The sequence below is a fragment of the Natator depressus genome, chromosome 2, assembly GCF_965152275.1.
Source record: "Natator depressus isolate rNatDep1 chromosome 2, rNatDep2.hap1, whole genome shotgun sequence".
Taxonomy (NCBI): domain Eukaryota; kingdom Metazoa; phylum Chordata; order Testudines; family Cheloniidae; genus Natator; species Natator depressus.
Window position 1 is genome coordinate 232,409,009 of NC_134235.1, and position 22,586 is coordinate 232,431,594.

The 22,586-nt window shown below is 40.8% G+C and overlaps 1 protein-coding gene across 2 annotated transcripts in view; it reads left to right on the forward strand.

The window, feature by feature from the left end:
• WAC (WW domain containing adaptor with coiled-coil) overlaps positions 1-22,586 on the forward strand; it is a 116,576-nt gene that overhangs the window by 84,944 nt on the left and 9,046 nt on the right. The window contains exons 8-13 of one of the 2 annotated variants that reach the window (XM_074946148.1): positions 2,211-2,450; positions 6,985-7,107; positions 8,417-8,565; positions 12,982-13,104; positions 18,249-18,428; positions 20,020-20,147. In XM_074946148.1, the coding sequence (XP_074802249.1) occupies positions 2,211-2,450; positions 6,985-7,107; positions 8,417-8,565; positions 12,982-13,104; positions 18,249-18,428; positions 20,020-20,147 (943 nt within the window). Of the gene's footprint in view, positions 1-2,210; positions 2,451-6,984; positions 7,108-8,416; positions 8,566-12,981; positions 13,105-18,241; positions 18,429-20,019; positions 20,148-22,586 lie in introns of both variants that reach the window. The other variant, XM_074946147.1, reaches the window with a different exon arrangement.

The following is a 22,586-nucleotide window of genomic DNA, read 5'->3' on the forward strand; positions in this document are numbered from 1 at the left end:
GTAGGTAGTTTATGTACATAACCATACACACTTCCTTGCTTTGTCTGTTACAAGTAATTTCAGATGGCTGCTTTGTATGGTATTTTTGAGGTTTTAGTCAAACTTTACATTTTTGTAAAGGTACATGTACTATAGCTGGGTTCTTATTTTGCACATGGTGTGCCTCTCCTGCAAGTTATTTTAATGTACTGTTTACTTTGAACACTTAACGTTTTATGTATAGTATTTATATGAGCAAAACCTGTAGTAAGGACTTGCTGTTTAAATGGGGAAGGGATAATAAATGATCAGCTATGCTGTGCACCTGTCATTATGTGGTTGTATAATAATCCTGTGACCATTCTTTCCTCCTCCATCTATGCTCTGCTTTTAAAGTCCATTTGTTGCATGTGAAAATACTTTGCAAACTCTTCTGGGCAATGACATTGTGAAAAGTACCTCTCATGCTATATAAATCACACAATTTTAGGAACTGTAACATAGTTTTCGTTGGTGGCAAAGGTAAAGGGCAGTGGATGACAAGATTCATTTCCCTGTTCTCCATGTGTCATGTTACAACCACTGTTCCGAGATGAGCTAGATGGGACTTCCTTATTCTGAAGCCTGTTAACATTGCTCATAATCAATTGAGTAACTAAAGTCAGTTCTTGCTACTCAGGGCTTGAGGCATACTGTTTTCAAAATATTTCCAGACTCCATGGGTGCTAGAGACCAAGGCTGGAAATCAAACCTGGTTCTTCCTGCACTGTAGTGTAGAATTCTTCCACGCGGCTAAAAGAGCACATTGAGTTCTTCAGTGACTTGTAAACATGAACTCTTTCCCCTCAACCACATGAAGACAGAAACCCACTCTACTTAATGTAGTTTCAATGATCATGTTACAGGAGTTCAGTACTCTAGAATATGTAACTCTTTCTCTTAACTCACTAGTTTTATTATAGAGTTAGATTAAAAGATTTAGAAGCATCAGTTGATTAAATTTTGCTATGCAAAATAAAATTTTCTTTACAAAAATGTAGTTGTTTTCCCCAGTCAGATTTTATTTACTGGCAAACTTGAATTTAAGAAGAAACTGAACTAAGATTTACTGGATGGACTGCTCTTTTCCTAAACAAAAAAAAATGTTATAGAGGACTAGAAAATAATTCATGGTATAGCAATAATAAATGGGAGTGCTCTTCTTCACTTTTTTTCAAAATATAAGAATTAGGGGGTATTAATGTAAAATGAAAGCAAGATTGGTTAAAGAAAGTACTTTTTAACCTGCATATTCTGTGCAACTCATTGCTACAAAATATAATTTGATTTCAAGAGTTTAGTAGGATTCCAAAAGGAGTAGACAGCTATATGGATAATAAGCATTGACACTTGAATTAAATGAAAAATATAAAGGATGCAAGTCCTGATGATGCTTCAGGACATAAACCAAACTCTAAACAGAGAAGAAACGTTCTCTGTTGGCACATCATTCTATAGCTACCTATTATGAGGATTCTAACAGCTTTTTCTGACACATCTGGTACTGCTCACTGTCAGAGACAGGATACCACACTATATGAACTCTTGTTTGTATCCCATTTGGCAGATCCTATCTTTGTTTTTTAGCTGCTTGTATTCTGGTCTGTAGTGAAGGTCTTGATTTGTAACCCAAAATTGGACACGTCATCCCATCTTTTTGTCAAGTCCATGGAGTTCTGTACTTTCTAAAAAGAAAATGTCCAGCAGTCAAGGGCAGACCTACAATAAACTGCATTAAGTGCATGATGGAATTAAAATTTAGCAAGAAAATGAAGTTTCATAGCAATAAAGGTAAAAAATCTTGCTTCGTGAAAAGTATGCTCAGTGCGCCTTGGTCGTATCACTGGCAACTTTCACTATGATTCCTTCCAGTAAGAAGTTGGAAGTCATTATAATAATGGAATTCATGGTAAGATATTTTTCTGTGTTATACCTAAACCATTGCAGGTTCTGAAAATAAGATTTCTATTCCTTTTTTATACCAAGCTGCAGTACAATAAGTCCCAATAACAGTATGTCATAAGATCTTTCAGTTTCTTGGACATACGCTTTTGTGTTTAGTATCTGTTATGTGAGACAATAAAAGAGAAGGTAATACTTCTTATTTAATGTGAGTAGTGTACTAGTGAGGATCTGTAATAATGCACTTTATTGGGAAGGAAAAACTAACCTAATATTTGTCTTCTGTTCAGAGTCTGCATCTGTGGACAAGTCTGTCTCCCATTCTTGCACAACTCCTTCCACATCTTCTGCTTCTGGACTGAATCCAAGTTCTGCACCTGCTACTTCTACAGTCCCTGTCTCACCAGTCCCACAATCACCAATTCCTCCGTTACTTCAGGATCCAAATCTCCTTCGACAGCTGCTGCCTGCTCTTCAAGCCACCTTGCAGCTTAATAATTCTAGTGTAGATATATCCAAAATAAATGAAGGTAAGACTTCTACAAAAATTTAATGTAATCTTTATAACTTTTATTTATGCAAATCCAAGGGGAATAAAATTGTGCAACATAGACAAATGAATACGTGGGTAAACTTAGCTGTGCTGTTAAGGTTTCTAATTTAACTTTTTAAACTTGCCATATAAGTTACTATCTGAAATGTAATATATAAATACTTAATTAGCAAGATAATGTATGTGCACAAGTAGTCTCATTGGAATTGGGGGCTTTGCTGGGTTTTGTTCTTTTGTCTGGGACATGTATCTGGCTGTCAATACGGAAAGAGTAGGCTGCGTGACCTTGCTAAATTAAAGAAGACTTCTAATAGTGTACCTATGGGCACGCCACTTTAGGTGCACATATGCCCAGTGTTCCTTTGATTGGAGATTTGTGGTAGCAGTGCTCGTTTGGCTTGTCTGTTTGCTCCAGACATCTTTGTGCCTCATGCTGAGCATATATTGAGCTACGCGGGATAACCCCCCTCAGTTCCTTCTCAACGGCCTAAGATGGAGCCTTTAGTGTGCTCACTTGCCGTTTTTCTTGGCGTTCACCTTTACTGTAGCTTAGTGTAATTAGTTTAGTTTAGTCCAATTATTTAGTTGTCACTATTAGTTGCATAGCTCCCTTTTCCACTGTTAAGAGTTTTTCCATTGAACACCCTGTCTCTCTCAGCCCCCTCTCCCCCCCACAAACACCTTTTTAAAAAAAAAAAAAAAAAAAAATTGAGAGGCCTTCCTTAAGGATTGTCATTGTTTTTTATGCCATGTTTCCGGCCTTCAAGTGCTGCCTTTCCTGGTGGAAGTTCATCCTGATTAGCAACAGGCATTCTTGGTGCCTCTAGTGTTTAGGGGACAAACCCCGATGCCATCCAGGTGTAAGGTCTGTACTACTTTTATGAGCAAATCCAGAAAGAAATTAAATTTCCCCAAAATTCGGCTCTGAGCTAGCTCTGAGACCAGCTTTGGACTCTGGCTCAGAGGATCCCCCTGTATACTTGTTTTCAACTACATTTAGTGTACCTGTGTACCTTGATCACTGAGATCTTTGTGGGTTAAGGCCAAATATACTGAGGGGTGCTTCAAGAAGAAGTTGTCTCCCACCAGAAAGCTGCCTATGAAGAAATCTGTCATCCCAGGACACTGCAGGTCCCAAAGTAGGTACATTTGAAGCACCAAGCAGTTCTGGTACTGGGAGCGCATCAAAGCCTTCAAGTTCTGCTAAGAGCCATGGTACTAAGTGTGTCCTCAAAAGAGAACCTGAGACAGTGCTTCTCAGAAACAGGTACCATCTGCTGATGCCAAGTACTTTGACTCCAGAAGGCTGGTAACATCGACCTCTGTACCCAAACCAGTATCCCAGTCTTCTGCTCCGGTGTGCCAGAAATTGTCAGCGTCTTCAGTATTGGCACCTTCTGTTAGAAACGCGCCTCCAAGGCAATGAGTGCCCTGAGTACCAACCCCATCTTAGAGACAGATACTGGTGAAGCCGTCAATATTGGTACCAACCCTGACTGTTGTGGAGCCTTCCTTGACTTCGGCTCAGGTGCATTCAGTACTGCAAGAATTGGGATACTTCAGGGATCTTTTTGTTTCTGAAGAACTGGAGTTCCCACTGCTAATGGGGGGCTGATCAGTGCCAAGGTCACTGGGTCACCAAAACCATATCTTTCCCCAGTGCATACTACCTCTCCAATACCTCTCCTGCTACAGAGGGTAGACAACGACCTCAATCTTCGCTATCTGCACGACGACTGGAGTATGTTAAGGATTCCTATTGATTCCCAGATCTCTGTCCAGGAATCTCCCATCTCCCATGGAGAGTACATCTTCCGGTCACCTACCTTGAGAGCTGTCAGGAACTCCATTATCCCCTTCCTTCCCTTAATCAGGGGCACATCTCTCAAGGTCATTACAGATAGTGTGGCCTGCGTGTTCTGTGTCAGTTGTGAAGGGCCAAAACAGTGAAGTTATGGAACTGGTGTATAGCCAGTCACATCCTCATTTCAGCCTCTTACACCCCAGGTGTACAAAGCACCACGTCTGATGATCTCAGCAGGCATTTCTCCCAAAATTGAGTGGGAGCTGGATACGTGGGTTTTCAAACTGATTTTTTCCGACCTGGGGGTTCTCATAAGTGGACTTCTTTGCCACCACCATTAACAAGAAGTGCATAAAATTCTGATCCAGATGAGGACTGCGGGATGCCTTCCTCATTCATTGGATGATGGGCTTTCTCTGTGCATATCCTCCAGCACAGCTGATCTTGGGTGTGTTGAACAAAATCAAATATGACAAAGCTTTTTTTTAATAGTTCCAATTTAGCAGAGAAGTCTGGTAGCCTTACTTGATTTGTCTAGCTTCTAGTACGGTGGTGTCTTCTGTTCATACCTCACCTACTGTCTCAGAATTCCGTATGGACTCTCAATCCCAACCTGGGAATTCTTTGTCTCAGAGCTTGGTTACTCAGTGGTTTTCAGGGATAGAGATGACTTGTTCTGCAGAAGTACAACAGGTACTGTTAAACAGCAGGAAGGTATCTTCATGAAACACTTTCAGAAATGGAAGAGATTTCATCACTGGTATACCCAGTGACCATTTTCACTGGTTCACTCATTCCTCTCCATTGTCCTTGACTACTTATGGGAATTGGAAAAAGTCTGGTATCTCCAGGAGTTCCACATGAAGGTTCATGTGGTGGCTATAACAGCCTTTCATTCCTCTGTTGAGGGATTCTTAGGTGTTTTCTCATTTCATGACAGCAAGATCCATCAAGGGTTTGATTAACCTTTTTCCACAGATTAGAGAGCCCATCCCTGCATGCTATTTAAACTTTGGTCCTTGATTGTCTCATTAAACCTCCCTCTGAGTCATTGGCTACATGTTCCCTTCACCTGTGTCCACTAAAACCGCTTTCTTGGTAGTCATCACTTATGCCTGAAGAATTGGGGAAATGGTGGATTTAATGGCAGATTCTCTCTTTACAGTATTCAGGGAGAAAGTTTCATTACCTTTGGATATGCTGGTATCTTCTGAACTGCATATTAACGAACTTATTTGTCTTCCAGTTTTTTTCCCAAAACCATAGCAGACCAGGGAGAAAGTTTCCCTTTGGATGTCACTTTGAATGTCATTAGACTTCTGTCTGGATAGAACCAAATCTTTTAGAAACGCTCCCAAACTGTTTCATTTGCAGACAGATCCGGAGTTTCCACAGTCTCCACTCAGAGACTCTCAAGATGGATCTCTGGATGTATCATCTCTTGTTATGAAGCTGCCAATTTAAACCTTCTTTTAGGGTGCTTTCCCATTCTACAAGATCCAAATCTATTTCTGTGACACTATTGGAAGGTGTCCCAGTGGCTGGAAGTTGTAGAGGAGCAACCAGGTCTTCCCTGCATGCTTTCTTCAAACAGTACGCCTTGATTCACGCTGCCAGATCAGATGATGCAGTTGAGAATGCAGTTCTGTCTTCAGTGTTGGACTCAACTGTGAAGCTCCTTCCTCCTTCCGGGGTACTGCTCAGGTGTCACCAGAAGTGGAGCACCTATAGTGACACTACTCAAAGGAGAGATTACTAACCTTATGCAGTAACTGGAGTTCTTCAGGGTGTCCCTATGGATGCTCCATTACCCACCGTCCTTCCCTTCTGCTTCAGAGTTTCATCTCATGGGACTCTGTGGTAGAGAAGGAACTGAGGGCAGTTTGCCCATACAGCTCTATATATCCTGGATATGGGGCACAAGGATGTCTGGATTGCGTGCATGGGCGAAATGGGTGCTGCTACCAAAAATCTCTGGTCAAAGGCACATGAGGTGCATGCGTACCTAAAGTGGAGCACCTATAAGGGGATGCATCTTACAGAACTCCAGTTACCGTACAAGGTGAGTAACCTCTTCCTCTTGCCCTTTTCTGTTACTGATGCTAGGTAGTTCAACTGATTCTCCATCAATCTTCTGCAGTTCACTCTCACATTCTAATATGTTGTTACATCACTGTTCACGTGTGCTGAAATTTCCAATGGTTCTTTAAAACTAATTGAACTACTAGGTTTTTTATTAGTGGAACAGAATCTTCCCTGGCTTTGTAGAACAAAGATAGGAAGTGAGCTGTAGAGCATTTGCAGGTTTCCGGAGACCAATGACCTTTTTTTGCATTTTGACACATGAGATGGGGACAGATTCTTTTCAGAGTTTAAAAACAGGAAAAATAACATGAAAAACTCTAAACGGGCCCTCATCAGTATTGTCTCTAGAGGAAGGCACAATAAATGGCCTTTGGATTCTAATGTTATTTAACTTCTTAAGTTAAACATTCATCATTCATAGGCAGTTAACATTTTGTGTAAAGAATCCATATCTGTCAGTGAAAATCAGTCCACTTATTCAAATGCCTAAATGTGGATTTCAGAGTTTAACTTTAAGCAAGCATATTAGACGGTGTTTTTTGTGCTTTGCTTTACAATTTTGAACATATTTTATGTTTGAACAGAAACGTAGAAAACACCGCTAAAACTTATTTGTTTTTAGTTCTTACAGCAGCTGTGACACAAGCCTCTCTGCAGTCTATACTCCATAAGATTCTCACTGCTGGACCATCTGCTTTCAATATTACTTCCCTGATTTCTCAAGCTGCACAACTATCTGCACAAGGTATTTAAAGTCTCACTTTCCCTTATGTAAAATTGTCAGATTACATTCTATATGGGTCAGTATAACTAAAACTCTCTGTCACTGAATGTCAACACTGGTAATTAAACTTTCATCTGAAGTTGTATGTTACCCTTCCTTTGAGGGTAGGATGTCTGATACACTAGAAGTTGAGGGCTTTCCTAACCGTAAGATGTGAGACAGAGCCTATGGTCAAATAATAGTTTGGCTGATGGACTAGATTAGATGAACTCTAATAGGTTTCTTCTGTCTTAACTTTTCTGATTCTCTAACTGGATAAATAATGTGTGGGTAAATGCCAAACTGCTTTTGGGGAACTCAGCATTCAGGCACTGCATGTTTCTGATAGGTTTAGATTAATCTGTTGCATGGAGGAAGAACAGAATATTAAGCATTGGATTCCTGAGGCTGGTTACGTAAGAATACCTTTTTCTCATGATACTTCTGTGTTTGTGATCAGTAGAGGCTCTTAACCTGGGGTCCATCAATGTAACCTTTAACCTCATTTTAAGTGAGATTGTGAAACATTTTTCTGAGAGGGATCTTTGACTCTGGAATGTACTTCCTTACTCCTACCTCTATGGTCTGCCAGAGTTCTGATGTTAACCTACCAGGTACATTATAAACTCTGTTTTTGGAGGCATCTTGGGAAGGTGCTAGTTTATATACAGTAGAGCTGGAGATTGAGAGGAGCTTGATAGAAAGAGTCTTGCAGTTGATTAGGGGAGGGTGTGTTTCTGTGGTGTGTGTGGTGGGATTTTTTTTTTTAAGTAACTATAGAATTGAAAAACCTACTGGTGCAGCGTTGGTTTGGGTTGTTTTGTTTTTTGTTTTTAAATGAGATGCTGAGAGCCTTAGGTAGCTGCTACATACATATTTCATTCTTCTAGGTGAAGTATATTGGAAAATTGTTGAGTTTAATTGGATTGAACACTTTACATTAAGAATTTTGAATGAGACTCAAATTCCCCTCTCCACATTTAAAGGCCCAGACTTTCAAAAGTCTTTAGCGCACTGAGTTGAAACCAGATTGTCAAGAGCCCTGCTTCTGTGTAGATACCTAAATAAACTGATCAGATTTTTCAAAAATGCTCAGGACCCAATAGCTCTTGTTCTCAGGAGCTGAACATTTTTGTAACTTCTGATCACTACGTTGGATCTGTTTTTTCTTTGCATTTTAAGAGTGTTATTTTATTATGCTTTTTATTTTTAGTTTCCTTTCTTGTTAAGCAGCTTTTACGCTTAGGTGGGAAAAGGTGCTATAAAATACTGTCATGATTTCTTTTTATAGCTCAGCCATCAAATCAGTCTCCAATGTCTTTAACTTCGGATGCCTCATCGCCAAGGTCATATGTTTCTCCAAGAATAAGCACGCCTCAAACTAACACAGTTCCCCTGAAACCTTTGATGAATACACCCCCGGTATCGTCACAGCCAAAGGTAAGATGCTTAATGATTTACGTGCAAGTGGTGAACATAGGACTGAATGGTGGTAACCTATAATTTGAAGAAGGGATAAAGAAACCATTTATGAAAGTTTTGTGTATTACTGATGCGTAATCGTGTATAGAAGTGTAAGCATATCGATATAAGCCACAGAAGTACTTTGTCGATATAAAATGATGAAGAGCTATTCTTGTTCCCAAAAACCTTTCATGGTAGAACTGTACTTCCATTAAGAGACTCTGCAAAACTGGCATTATGGAGTTCTCTGTTGTCTCGATTTCCATATGAAATTTGTTGTTCTTACAAAAGGAAAGACTGTTCTTCAGTGCCATGGTTTTTAACAGAACGAATATTTGAATATTTCAGGCATTATCCAGGATTTTTCTGCTCTTTTGCACCTCCCTCTTTTCCTCTTCCAATTTGATTTTTACTTAGAGCTGTCAGGCTGTCTGGAGTAGTTCATTAGCATGCGTGCCAACTGTTACAAACCAGGACACAAACCCCAACCTGGTTGTGAGTTTTATACTTGGATTTCTCCAACCAAGTGTCAAATGTGAACTTGTCAAGCACCGTAACAGCCTTCACATGGCATCACAGACAGTCCCCTTGGGCACTCTGGTCTGTGATAGACTTTTCCTTTACACCAATATTACAATATTCAATCCCAGTCCCAAAGGACCAGTCACTTATCCGAGGTCAATTGCATCCTAGGTTTCTCACCAAAGAGACGGCTTGTAGCCAGTCCTATAATGAACTAAGATTTATTAATTAAGAAAAAGAAATGTTATTTACAAGGTTAAAGCAGGTAAATATACACGCATAAATGAGTTAGTCTTAGGTATCAAAAGGTAATAGAAATGGCTGCGTATACAAGCTTTTTATGTTCTCTAAAGGTAATCCAAGCTAAGCAGCTTAGGGATCCTTTGCTCATACTTTGAAATTTGGAGAGGGCAATATTCCTAACAGGATAGTGATACAGTTCCTTCTGGTCAGGGATTTTTATTCCCTTCCCCCAGAGTTCAAACTGATGGGACAAGTGTTTTCGCCCGTCTCCTCTTCATGGGTGCATGTGTTGGGGGTGAAGGGGGGGAGTCAATAAAGTCTTTGTCCTTTAACGTTTCACAATGGCTCATTTGGTTTCAGTGGGCCTTCTTCAAACAACCCCCCCACCTTCAGTGGTGCCTGTTGCAGTAGCACTTACTCATAAGAAAACACACACACACACACACACACGAATTGGCATTATCATAGTGAACGAGGCAGTGTCTAAAGTGATTTCTGGAGCTGTGATAGACAAAACCAGCCATTAATTTTCTTAAATAGGGAGAGAAACTTTCTCATGGGAGCACACTTGCTCCTTGAGCTGGCATCTTGTTGGGCTTTCTGGGTTATGATCAATAAAACAAGCTTGTATGAAGGAGAGAGAAGGTTACACATGATGAAAGAGGCTCTTCCTGATGCAGACAAAGAGCCTCAGACTTTGTGAAAAAAATACTTCCAGACTACCACAAGGTTAGGGATCTCATCACTCCTTTTTTTTTCTGGGCTGAGAATTGCTTGAGTGGATCAATGACCAAGAAAACCACACTTTGGACAATCAGCTCCCTCCAACGGTCACATATTGGTCCTTTCAGTCTTTCTCAGAAGCATTTTCCTGAGCCCAACATACCTGCGGAGATTCATCACAATAGGTCACAAGTATTGTTCGCTCAGTTCTATAGCACTTTTCCAGACAAGGCCTAAGATCAATTGAGACAAGTCTGTTCTGACCCCTTCTGAATACATAGAGTTTATAGGGGCAGAACGGGACTCCAGGTCAGCAAAAGCATACCTTCCTCAAGAAAGATTTTCCATGATGAATCACCTCTTTTCACACCTTTAGTCTTGTCAGAGTGAGACTCTGAAAGTCTGCATCGTTATACAGTATCATATGGCAGCTTGTCTGACTCAGTAGCTTCAACTTGGGCATGTCATTCTGATACTCCAGCCTGATGCATCTATCATTTAGTCTACCTCTTCCACTTCTGAACCTCCCAGAAATAATTTTACAAAACCAAGGCCAGGTGCAGCACTTGGATCCAGCATCTCTGCATCTAACAGCACGGAGGCTAGGTGGCAAACTTCTGTGGATAGACATTGTTATGCAGCTGTGCAAGAGGTTTCAATCCAAAGCAGAGTGGCCTCTACTAGAAAGACCTGTCAAGCTAATAGGAAGCATTTCTCTTTGTGGTCCATTCAGCGCTTAGGCTCTTCTATTCTAACTATTTTAAACTACTTGTTGACTTTGAAACACTCAGGACTCTCGGTTACACTTACTGCTAGTCATCTGGCTGCTATATTAGCGTGTCATCCATCTGAGTAATTTGATTTTTTTCTCAACCCATGGTATCAAAATTTTAAAAGGGATTGATTCATGATGAACCCTCCCTTAGAACCCATATTGTTCTATTCATTATATTACCTCTATATTAAAACAGCATTTTGGGTAGCCATCATCTTGGCTCACAGGGTGATCAAAATTCAGGCTTTTGTCAAGCCTTCCATTAACTGTAAGTCATAAAGACATTTACTCTCAGGCCTCATCCAAAATCTTTACCAAAAGTGGTTTTAGATTTTCATAAAAAAGCAATTTATATATTTTACCAGTATTTTTTCCTAAACATCATAGCTTTCTAGCATAAGCTAAATTCCACACACTAGATGTTCTTAGGGGTTTTGTCTCCTTAATCTTACCAGAACAAAACCATTTTGTAAATCGTCCGGACCTATTGTGGCTTTAGTTGACAAGTCTAAAAGGCAAGCCTTTTCCTCTGAGTTGGAGTGTTACAGACTACGTTAAGATTTCTTGTACATTAAATAAATTACCTCTTTGCTCTCAAGTTAGGACTCTCTGTACTAGGGCTCAGTAAATGTGTTATTTCAGGAGGGATTCCCTATTTCCAATATTTATAGGGCACCTACTTGGAGTTCTGTTCATACAGTTTACCATTCACTACTCCATTGTGGAAGATTCTAGATCACAAGTCCAGTTTGGCAGGATTGTCCTGCGGTCATTATTTAGGTTAGAACTCTTATCGTTCATTTCCTTGTGAGGTTATTGCTAGTCAGTCACCCACAGTGGGATTTACCTGGACAAATGCTTGAAGAGAGCTTGCTTATCTTCAGTAACTGGAGTTCAAGATACTGTTTTCCATTTGAATCCCCTGATCCACCTGCCTTGCCCCTTGATACAGAGTCCTCTCCTGGATATTTTGTATTAGTGAAGAAACTGAGTGACGATTGGGGCTGCTTCACCCTCTGTATGCTCATTGTACAGGGCGCGAAGGTGAACAATGGCACATGTGCAACACCAGCAGATGTTGCTGGCTAAAAGATTTCAGGCTTGTACGACTGGAGTGCTCACATGCTTACAGTGGGATCAGTGCAGACAAAAACATCTAAAAAAACCTCCAGTTACTGTAAAGTAAGTACCCTCTTTCTTCGAGATGAACCTCTGCCTATTCACAGTCGCTACCTACTTGTCTCCTGTCTTTAGTGTCTTAGTTTAGGAATTTCCATGTTAGTGGAAAGAACTGAAAGGAACCCTGTGGAAAGGAGAGGGAGGGAGAGGCAAGTGTCTCTAACAGACACTGTTCTCCAGAAGATTCCGGTGGCTTGCAATTGGGCACCTTGATTTCATAAGCGTGATTATTCAGAGGCTCATCTCAAAGAACTCCAGTTACTGGTTTGGGGATAGTTATTAGAACAGTTACAATCAGGGGGCCAAACTGATGTGCATTTTTTATTTTGAAAATGTGAATTTTTCCATTTCTAATAGAGATGTCATACTTGTTGTTACCTAGTTTGTGTAAGAATTCTCAAAGCTGTTGAAGGTCCCTATTCGAAAATATAGAAATATGGTATTAGAGGCAAAGGCTTGACATACATTAAAAAAATTGAATCGTGGCATTCATAGTAAATAATGCCTCTTCAATGTGAAGTATAGTATAGTACGACAGAGTTCATGTTAGAAGCAATATTGGTGCTTTGGAGGAAATGGATAGTTGATCTTTGATTGTAACTCTTTTTTAATTATTAAAAATTGGAAGTTTGAGTGGTGTCAAATTTATCTAAAGAAATTGGTGCCTATAGTGGTGGGGTATTGAGGAAAATAGCAGATGGCTTTTATCCAAGTTAAATTTTAAAGAAATGTACATTGCATGAAGTGAAAGTGCTGTAAATCTAGAGCCAGAAAAGAAATGGGATTTATTTGACCCTTCTCTGAAATTTAAAGTATTGGACTGGCAAGCTGCCAAGCTAGAGAGATCCTTGATCTGATTGTACCTGGTAATTCCCATGTTTCTTTCTTTAGTTCATATGTTTGAGATTTATGATGCAAAGGAAATCTGACCCAAGTTTTGAACATTGCAGGTAACTACTCCAGGTGTAAAGCAAGGACCAGCTTCACAGTCAGCACCTCAGCAGCCGGTAATAGCTGACAAGCAGACAGGCCATGAGCCTGCCTCTCCTCGAAGTCTTCAGCGCTCAAGGCAAGTTGAAATATTTTTGTGTTGCTTTGTTGCTGTTACTCTGGATAAAACATACATTGTATTCAGTGCCACTAATGAGCTTGGGTTTTGGTATCTTAAGACCAATGTAAGCATATTAATTAGCTCTACTATTGCGGAAAGGACACAGCTACATAACTTGTTTGATTTTTTACCCCTTTCTGTTTGGCTCCACAGATCTCCACTTTACGAGTTACGTGCCCTGCCAGGTGAACCACAGAACCATTCACAGCAGCAAAATTGAGGCGTGTACATTAATGATTCTGGTTCATCATTCTGGAATTGAGGGTACAAAGGATCCCACCCTCTAAACATGCTTCATTTCCTCTTCATCTGTCAGTGCAGTTACAGAACCAAATGTTGTTCTCTGCACATGACTGGTTATTAGCTTTAGAAGTTTGTGGTTTCTTGTTTTGGTATTCATTGTTAAGTGAGTTTTTAGTGAGTTGACAGCTTCTGTTCACTGACTTTGTTGCTTTTAATGGTATGCATTAAGAACAAAACAAGCTTCACAAAATGCTCTTCTTTGCCCATAATGTTTTTCACCAACATCCAGACCCTGTCAGACATGTTTGCTTGGTGTGTATATACACATTTAGCCTGTGATGGTAAGATGGCATATGGGGTGTTTGCCTCTTGCATCAAGCTTTCCTTTTGGAGGAAGACCTGGAGTCAGAGGATCTATGAGAGATCTCCATATAAGGAATTCTCTGCTTTTGAGCATGTCTGATCGAAAGTTTGACTTCTGAAACCATGAACATGTCTTAGGAGCCATCTGGAGTGGAGTCAAGGTCTTCAGAGTCTTAAGATCCAATGGCTTCAGATCCAGCTCCAGGAAGGAGAGCAGCTGAATTCTTTAAGGCTAGGATCTGCTAGCTTCTGAAAAGGCATAGTCACTCTTCTAGGTCAACAAAAAACCTATTTATTTATTTATTTTAGAAGTTGGATTAGGTGTCTGATCTGAAAGTTGGTTCTGATTGTATCTTTGTGTAGGTGACATCCTTAAACCCTTGGAATGCTGAATGAGAATAGGGATCTTCTTGGATCTGAAATGGTCAGATCCTTAGTCTGCACTGGTGGGAGCTTTGGGACTGCTTTCTCACCAAATGCCCTCTTTGAAGTCTTTGTGTTATGAATGGACTTGTATCCTTCCTCTGTTCCACTCTCCTATCACTTTCAAATCTCTGGCTTCTTTATCTCCCAGAGCTGTCACCAGAGATAAACTTCTCTGGAGACTATATCCATCAAGGTCAATTTTGTGAGGAAAGAGAAGTGAGTCAGGAGTTCCTGGTCCTTCAGCACCAGCTGATTTACTGAAGCTTTTCAGTCTGTTCCTTTTGCTGGTTACTGGCTTTCAGCTCCACTCAGGATGTCTTTTTTATTTCAAAACAATAGAAGTATATCTTATGGGTAATGTATGTGTTTGGGCAGCGGTTCCCAAATTATTTATGGGTATGACCTCATTTTAATGTAGTATTTCCTCCTCAGTCAACATGGAGGACGCCATTTTGAAGAGCAAAATGGCGTCCTCCATTCATCATGAACTGGCATGCACTGTACATGTGAGGTCATGCTGTGCAGCGCAAAATGGCATCCTCCACACACTACACATCGCTGTGACCCCATCTGCTGATTGTGTGACCCACTTGGGGTGTCAACCTGACATTTGCGAACAGCTGCCTTAGTCTCTGTGGACTCCAGCTCTTTTTCAGCTTCTAGTTCTTTTGGAAGCACTTCAGCTAAAAATATAGGAGTGCAAGTAGTCCTGTGGTCTGGAGAAGTCTCTGTAATTAAATGCATTTTATTCCACCCAGTGGAGGATTCAGAGTAACTGGACTAGTTTGTAAGTATCTTTACCCAGCACTACCGTCAGACGACTTCTCATGGCTGTGCAGTATTTCAGTGTGGCAATGTATTTGAACAGATATGAGGATTTGTCACTGTCATACAAAAAAAGTCAGTGGAAATGGTGCTTTCAGAAATGGGACTCTTACGGTTTACATCATGCAGGGGTGAAGACAACAACCTGAATTTCAAGGGGGTCAGGCCAACAAGAGCAGCCCCTTAAATTCAGTGACCTAAGTTGATTCTTGCCAGGTGGGGGTCATCTAGACATGGACTTGTTTATCACAAATCTGTATCAGACTTCTGCTAGAGCAGACAGGGTCCTCAACTGTGTGATGTTTTTTACTCTGTAGAGGAAAGGACTCTTGTATGCCTTTCCCCATCACTTCCTTTGTTACCAAAGGTTCTGCTGCAGGTCAGAGCTCAAGTGATTTTGATCTTTGCCCTGGGCTTTGGCTTGTCTTTGGAATTTACTGTCAGAGAGAGGAAAAACTGACCGGATGGCTATGGGTGTATAGCCTGTCCCAGAGAGCAGCATCCAATGATTGTGTGTACACCCCTGAATAGATTTACTACTTTGAATGGTTCTGTGGCTCATGTTCCAGGGCACATGACTCCAAAGTGTGGATCTTCATAGGCAGTATATTCTGGGAACTATAGTAACTGGAAACTTTTCTTTCTTTCCCCACTGAATTTCTAATGGAACTTGAAATTTAATATGACTATATTGTATGCATGTATGTTTGCTCAGTTTATATTTACATAGCTGCTTATACCAAAAATACCTTTTTTTTTGTATTTTCAATTATGCAAATACAGCTGTGAATATTAATGAATTGCTGGGTGCCCTTGCAAAACAATGAGTTAACTACCATTGTTGCCAGTAAATTAAAACAAAATGGTTAGTTGTAAGCCAGAGAACTTTCTCAAATCCAACCATTCTAAAAGTGCAGTAATGTGATTTTGACATAAAGATCTTGAGCATCCTTTTGTTTCTGTAATGCCTTAGGGGAATCCATGATGCCTGACAGGTAAAGTGAAAACCTAAGTAGCTACTGGAACCTAGGAACTTTATAATCTAAACTGAGAACAACTGATTGATCAGTTATAACCACATGTTAATTTTTCAGGGTTTATAATGATTCATAATTATATTTTCCTGTAACAGTCTGTATCTAAACCAGTTTGTTTCTTTTAGAATTAAAACTTTTAAATTCTCTTAAAATACTGTAAATATCATGTGATACATTTAGGCTATTCTTTGACTAATTTTGATTTTTAAAACTTTTAAAAAAATTGTTTTAGAGGTTTATGCCATTTGTTTTTTATGGGTCATGATGCTATGAGAAATAATTCACATTGATGTAGTAGAACAGGAATGGTGGGCTGTTCTTAAAAGAAAAATATGGGAAGAATCCTATTTAACCTACAATAATGACCTGCACTTATTAGGAAAAACTGAGGCAAAACAGGCTTTTGTCTATTCTTGATTTTTGTTTACTACGCAGAAAGCATTTTCCAGAATTAAGCACTTCACTTATACTGTATCTGCATATTACTTTTTATGGCAGGAATACAGAAGAAAAAAGATTAGTCCAAAAATGACCTTCCTCAAGTGTGTTTGATTAATTTAAAAAATAAAATCAATATTTAAACCCACTGCCCTCATAATACCTTACTAAATAATTTCAAGACTAAAATATGGTAAAGAATAGTAGCTCAAATGTTGGTAACATTTTAAATTTTAACTCAGTATTTATATATTCAGGGAAACAGTAATGAATGCCGTGAAAAAACAAGTGAACATAAAACATACTTTCTGAATGTCAAGTAGGCTTCCCATTTATACAAGCATATTTGGCCTAATGCAAGTCTCTCTGTAAACTGAACAGGAGTACCTGTGGGACCTTAGAGACTAACACATTTATTAGAGCATAAGCTTTCGTGGGCTACAGCCCACTTCATCGGATGCATAGAATGGAACATATAGTAAGAAGAGAGAGACACACACACACAAAGGAGAGAGAGAGAGAGACACACACACACTCTCTCTCTCTCTCTCTCTCTCTCTCTCTGAAAGTTGCCATACAAACTGAGAGAGGCTAATTAGTTAAGATGAGCTATTAGCAGTAAACTGTGATTCTAGAGAATAAAGAATAGGCTTTGAGAACAATTGATACTTCTAATTATGGAGGCATTGAATTTGGTTCCCTAGTTAAGGTTGCATTAGGATTTTCCCTTTAATGGTATCTTTGCAATTTGGGGTGGGGGGGATGCACAAGTTTGGTTTACCATGGTGGACAAAACCCTTATTTTTTTATAAATATAATAATTAGGAAACCAATGGCTATATAAAAAGTAGAAATCCTGTTTTGTTTTTATATGTTTTTATTCAAGGAGGTGATATGAGGTAAGGAGCTCTGGAGCCTCAAGTTCAGGATCCTGTTGGGGATTTCCCCAAGTGAACAGGAGTCTCACTAGTTAAGAGGGAAAAGGAATAGAGGAGTATTAGCTGCACTAGGACACTGAAAGCTAATATCACAGTCCTTCCAAGATAATAGATGCAGCCTCTTTTCTACGGTACCATAAGTATTCATGGTGCCCTACAAAAAAGAAGAGAATTTATTGTCCAGAAGTGCTTAACTGAGTTCTATGGTTTGTGGAACTTGGTATTCACCCCCCAGTGCTCTTTTTTGTTGGAATTTCTGGCCTCAAGGAGTGATTTAGCTTCACTCCGGGTGTCTTGATAGGTCACCAGGCAGCCATGTATTGAATCTTGGTCTCAGAGCAATAAGCAAAGGTGACTGAGTACTCAGTGGTGACCATGTTCATCAGGACTCAAACACTTCTTGCTGAATGATCATGACTTCTTACATTACATCTTGGATTGTTTTGAAGCTCTTTATAAACTTTTATATATAGGTAAAAAGTGTGCATATACACACTCCATTCACCCCTGAAATGCAGCCACATCTAGGGTGGCACACAGATGTCTAAAACAACTAACAGTGAAATAGTTTAGGACAAGAAGAAAAGAAAAATATGCCCAGTAGAAATGTAAGAAAAATGTAATTATCAGAACATAACAAGGACACAAAGACCATACTCTTGTGAACAGTGCCATAGGACTTAAAAGTGGTTAGAGTATCAGTTTTGATTATCTTATAATGCTGCTTGTGGCTGGATGCTGTAAAGTTTGTAGAGGTTTAACTCATTCGCAACAGATTTATAAACATTTTGAAAGCCTGTGCTTTTTAATCTTTGTTTCCTTCTTCCAGTAGTCAGAGAAGTCCATCACCAGCTCCAAATCATACCTCCAGCACAAGTGCATCAAATTCAGCAACTACACCACAGAATGCATCTGTTCGGCCTACGTGTTCATTAACACCTACACTAGCAGCACACTTCAATGAAAATCTCATAAAACATGTTCAAGGCTGGCCTGCAGATCATGCAGAAAAGCAGGTGGGTACACATTCAGATTATGTTGAAAATGTAGATTTTCCTTTGAAGGTACTAAGTCTGTCTTAACCTTTCAGAAGTGGTGTGCCGAGTCTTCGTTTATTAACTCTAATTTAAGGTTTCACGTGCCAGTAATACATTTTAACATTTTTAGAAGGCCTCCCTCTGTAAGTCTATAATATATAATTAAACTATTGTTGTATGTAAAGTAAATAAGGTTTTTAAAATGTTTAAGAAGCTTCATTTAAAATTAAATTAGACCATTGGGATGCCATATGTGGATACGCAATTTTCAAACATAAAAATCTACATCTGAATTTCTGCTCTCCTCATGTTTTTCCCTTTCTACCATTTTAGTGCTCTCATGACAGTTCAGGTATAGCTGTGAGACAATAGAGTCCTTGTGCTGTTTCAGACTACTATCAATCTATTTATTTGCATTACTTATATATAAAATATGCCTATCCATGTTGTTAAATTGGAGTTATGGATGAGCGTATCAGTATCTTAAGGGTTAAAAAATATTATCCCAAAACTAAGCATTATGAATCCAGCAAAAATTCTGAATTAGTTACCCTTAAAAAAAAATCAGACCTACTAAGAAATGGAAATGCACAGTTAGGCTGAAAGTTATTTGGGTGTCCTGCCCTGTAGTGACACCATGAGGAGAAGATAGGGGGGGAAAAAAGTTTTTTTTAAAAATCAGTTTAATCTAATCTGGGGCTACAAACACTAATATGCCTTAATCCTAAATTATTTTATGTTGTCACCACAGGACAGAGTTATGGGTGCTGGGGTGTCTCAAGCTGTGTGCATTTCCATACCATTTAAAAACAAACAAGCAGACCTTTCCCTCCCTGATGTTTACGTCCTTGTAATATTTACTGGGCATTGTCTCCATTCTTGTTTGGCCAACTGATACATACTTTATTTTAACCTTCCACAGTTGATGTTCCTTCCAACTCCCTTCTCTTTTCTATAAGTCCGTCAGTTCACATTTTTCTGGTGTCAGGGTATCCAGAAACTATAGTAGTGTATCTTCAGTTTGAAAAGTTCTTGTCGCCTTCATCTGTGATATGACCTCTCGTGTGTTGTCTACAATTGTACTTTTTCTGTCTCACCATAATGCCTATGGAAATCCATATATACACTTGTCCATGTTTCAACCGACAGAGCACTGAGTGCTGCTACTTTTAAAATAATTCTCTTGTATCACATCTTTGTTTCAGATAATTTTTTCAGTTTGGACATTCCTTTTTTCTGCCCATATTTCTAGTGTATCTAGAGCAATTTGTACTTTACTGACATTCCCTTTGTCCATCACATTTGTAATTTAATTCAACAGTGATCAAGTTTGTCTGGCACAAAAATGATCCATATTAGGTTTTTATATTAAGATTGCAGAATAGAATTTAATGTTTTCTTGTGATTTAGCTTTCATGTTAAAATTTTAATATGCCTTGCTGTTTCAAAGCCCTATAATTCCTTTTTAATCAAGAGTCCAATTTCCTTGGATTATGTCCATTTGCTTCTAGTGAGTGACCCAAAATCCAGAAGCTAACTTTCAGTTAATTTTTTTATTTAACTTCTACAGGCATCAAGATTACGTGAGGAAGCCCATAATATGGGAAGTGTTCATATGTCAGAAATTTGTACTGAATTAAAAAATTTAAGATCTTTAGTTCGAGTTTGTGAAATTCAAGCAACATTGCGTGAGCAAAGGTAAGAATTTGTTTGGGCACTTACCTTCAAATTATTTCTAAATTGCTCATTCTGGTGTTCTGTTTTGTATGAGATTGATTTACTGACAACTTAAGTTTTAGCATATTTGTCTTTTTCAAGTATAAAAGCTACCTTCTTTGAGTGTTTGCTCATATTGATTCCATTCTAGGTGCGCGTGCACCCACAGGCACGGTCGTTGGAGATTTTTGCCTTAGCAGTATCCATAGGGCCAGCTATGGTGCCCCCTTGAGTGCTGCGCTCATGCGTCCATTTAGCAGGCTCTGCCAGCCCTACACCTGCTCAGTTACTTCTTGCTGCCCATGTTGGTTAGTCGGAGTACCTTTCCTTGCATAGCAAGGGCTAGCAGTTTCGTCTCTTCTGATTTCGAGCCTTAGGGCCTTGTAGATAGTTTTTTATAGTAGTTAGTGTTAAGTAGTGGTTTCGAGTAGTTAGGAGTTAGTCCCAGCAGGGCCACCTCGGGGGGGCATGCCCTGGTCTCCGGGGTTTAAGACCTGCACAGACTGTAACAGGCCTATGCTTGTAAGTGAACCCCACAGCAGCTGCCTCAAGTACTTAGGGGAATCACATGTGAAGGACAAGTATCATATTTGTAAAAAATTTTGACCCAGGACTCAAAGATCGGAATATTCATTTGTGGGCTCTCCTCAAGGAGGTTGCCCTTTTTCCGACTTCTGAGCCATCCCGCCAAGACTTGCCTAGTACCTTGGCCTTGCACCCCCAGAATCGGTGCCCAGAAATAAAACGGCTCCCGGACACCGGGCAAGAAAGTCCAGGGGGCATCAAGCGAAGGACCAAGTTCGGGCCATCCTGCCACTGTGGAGCCAGGTGGATGTGCCTACCCAGTCGGGGACTTTAGCCCCTTAAAGGATCCACCACTGACTCCCAGCGGTAGGGAACCCAAACTTCTGGCGGTATTGACGCTTTCCCAAGCTCCCCTGCACTCAGAGAGCAGAGGCTGCTGCCAGCACCGCATGTGCCGCAGGAAGTGGCAAAGGCTCTCTACGAGGGCAAGCCAGCCGCTAAGACCCTTTGGGCAGCGGAGCACCACCGATCTCCCAAGACAAGGCGGCACTCTTGATCTCCGTGCCGCATATCTCTGGCATTGCAGCCCAGATCCTCTGGGGCTCATCCTCAGTCACCGGCATCACGATTGTAGTCTCCAGCATCTCAACATGGATTGTCTAGGAGAAGGCGCCGGTCTCCGTAGTACCAGCACAGTTTGCCCTCCCGCCAGTCATCCTGTCAGTGCAGTTCTTGGTTGCCTGCCTTGTGGGAGCACTCCTTGTCACAGTTCCGGTCCCCCTAGCCCTGGCACCAATCCTCCCACTCCAAACACTGGTCTCCGACGGCGATGGTCAGCAGGCAGACACAAGCGTCGACAGCTGCACCATGGTCACTGGAAGGGGATTCCTTCAGCATGGAAGGGCAGTTCAGCCCCTTGCCAAGACCCCACCGGCGCAGTTAGGCACCTGAGGCCATGTTGACATATAGGGTGCTGTGTTGGCAGCACAGCCATTGGCCAGCACAGTGGCCTTATTGGAGTGTGTGGGTCATGTCGGTGATGAGCGGTGCGAAGGGAGTGTCCTCATCCGCCGCCACTTCAGAGCAACAGCTGACAGCACTGGGCTCAGTGCATGAGAACCGCTCGGAGGTTGGGGTAGAGGAGACCGTGCCCACCCCAAAAACCCCCTCCCCCATGGGGGATGATGCCCCAGAGCTTCCCCCAGCAGTACAGTCGTCCTTGTCCCTGAACGAGGCGGTTGTGGGACCCTTGAGGGCCAGTCCACCGGACAATTTTAAAGAACACCACCATCTCTAGGCCCTGCTTTGACGGGTGGCTGAGAACTTGGGCCTAGAGGTGGAGGAGATGGCTGAGCAGGTGGACACCTTGTTCAGTGTCCTCTCAGCCTATATCCTGGCATGTGTTGCACTACCAGTGCATGACGGGGTCCTGAAAATTGCCAAGGTTCTCTGGCAAATCCTGTTGTCCATCCTTCCAACCTCCAAAAGGGCTGAAAAGAAGTACTTCATCCTGGCCAAAGGGTAGGAGTACCTTTATACCAATCCATCTCCAGGCTCACTGGTTGCCAACAGAAAGGACAAGCAGAGGCACACCTGTTCAACTCCCAAAAATAAAGAGGCCAAAAGACTGGACTGGTTGGGGAGAAAAATTTGTTCAACAGCCAGCCTGCAATCCTGGGTAGCAAACCATCAGGCCCTCTTGGGCAGGTACAATTTTAACTTATGGGACTCCCTCCTTAACTTACGGGAGTCTGTCCCTCAGGGTTTGGCCCAGGAATTTGGCACCCTGGTAGAGGAGGGTACTGCGGCGGCTAGGTGCTTTCTCCAGATGGCGTGGGACATGACAGACTCGGCAACTAGGGTGGTTGCGTTGGGGGTGATCATGAGGCGCAGCTC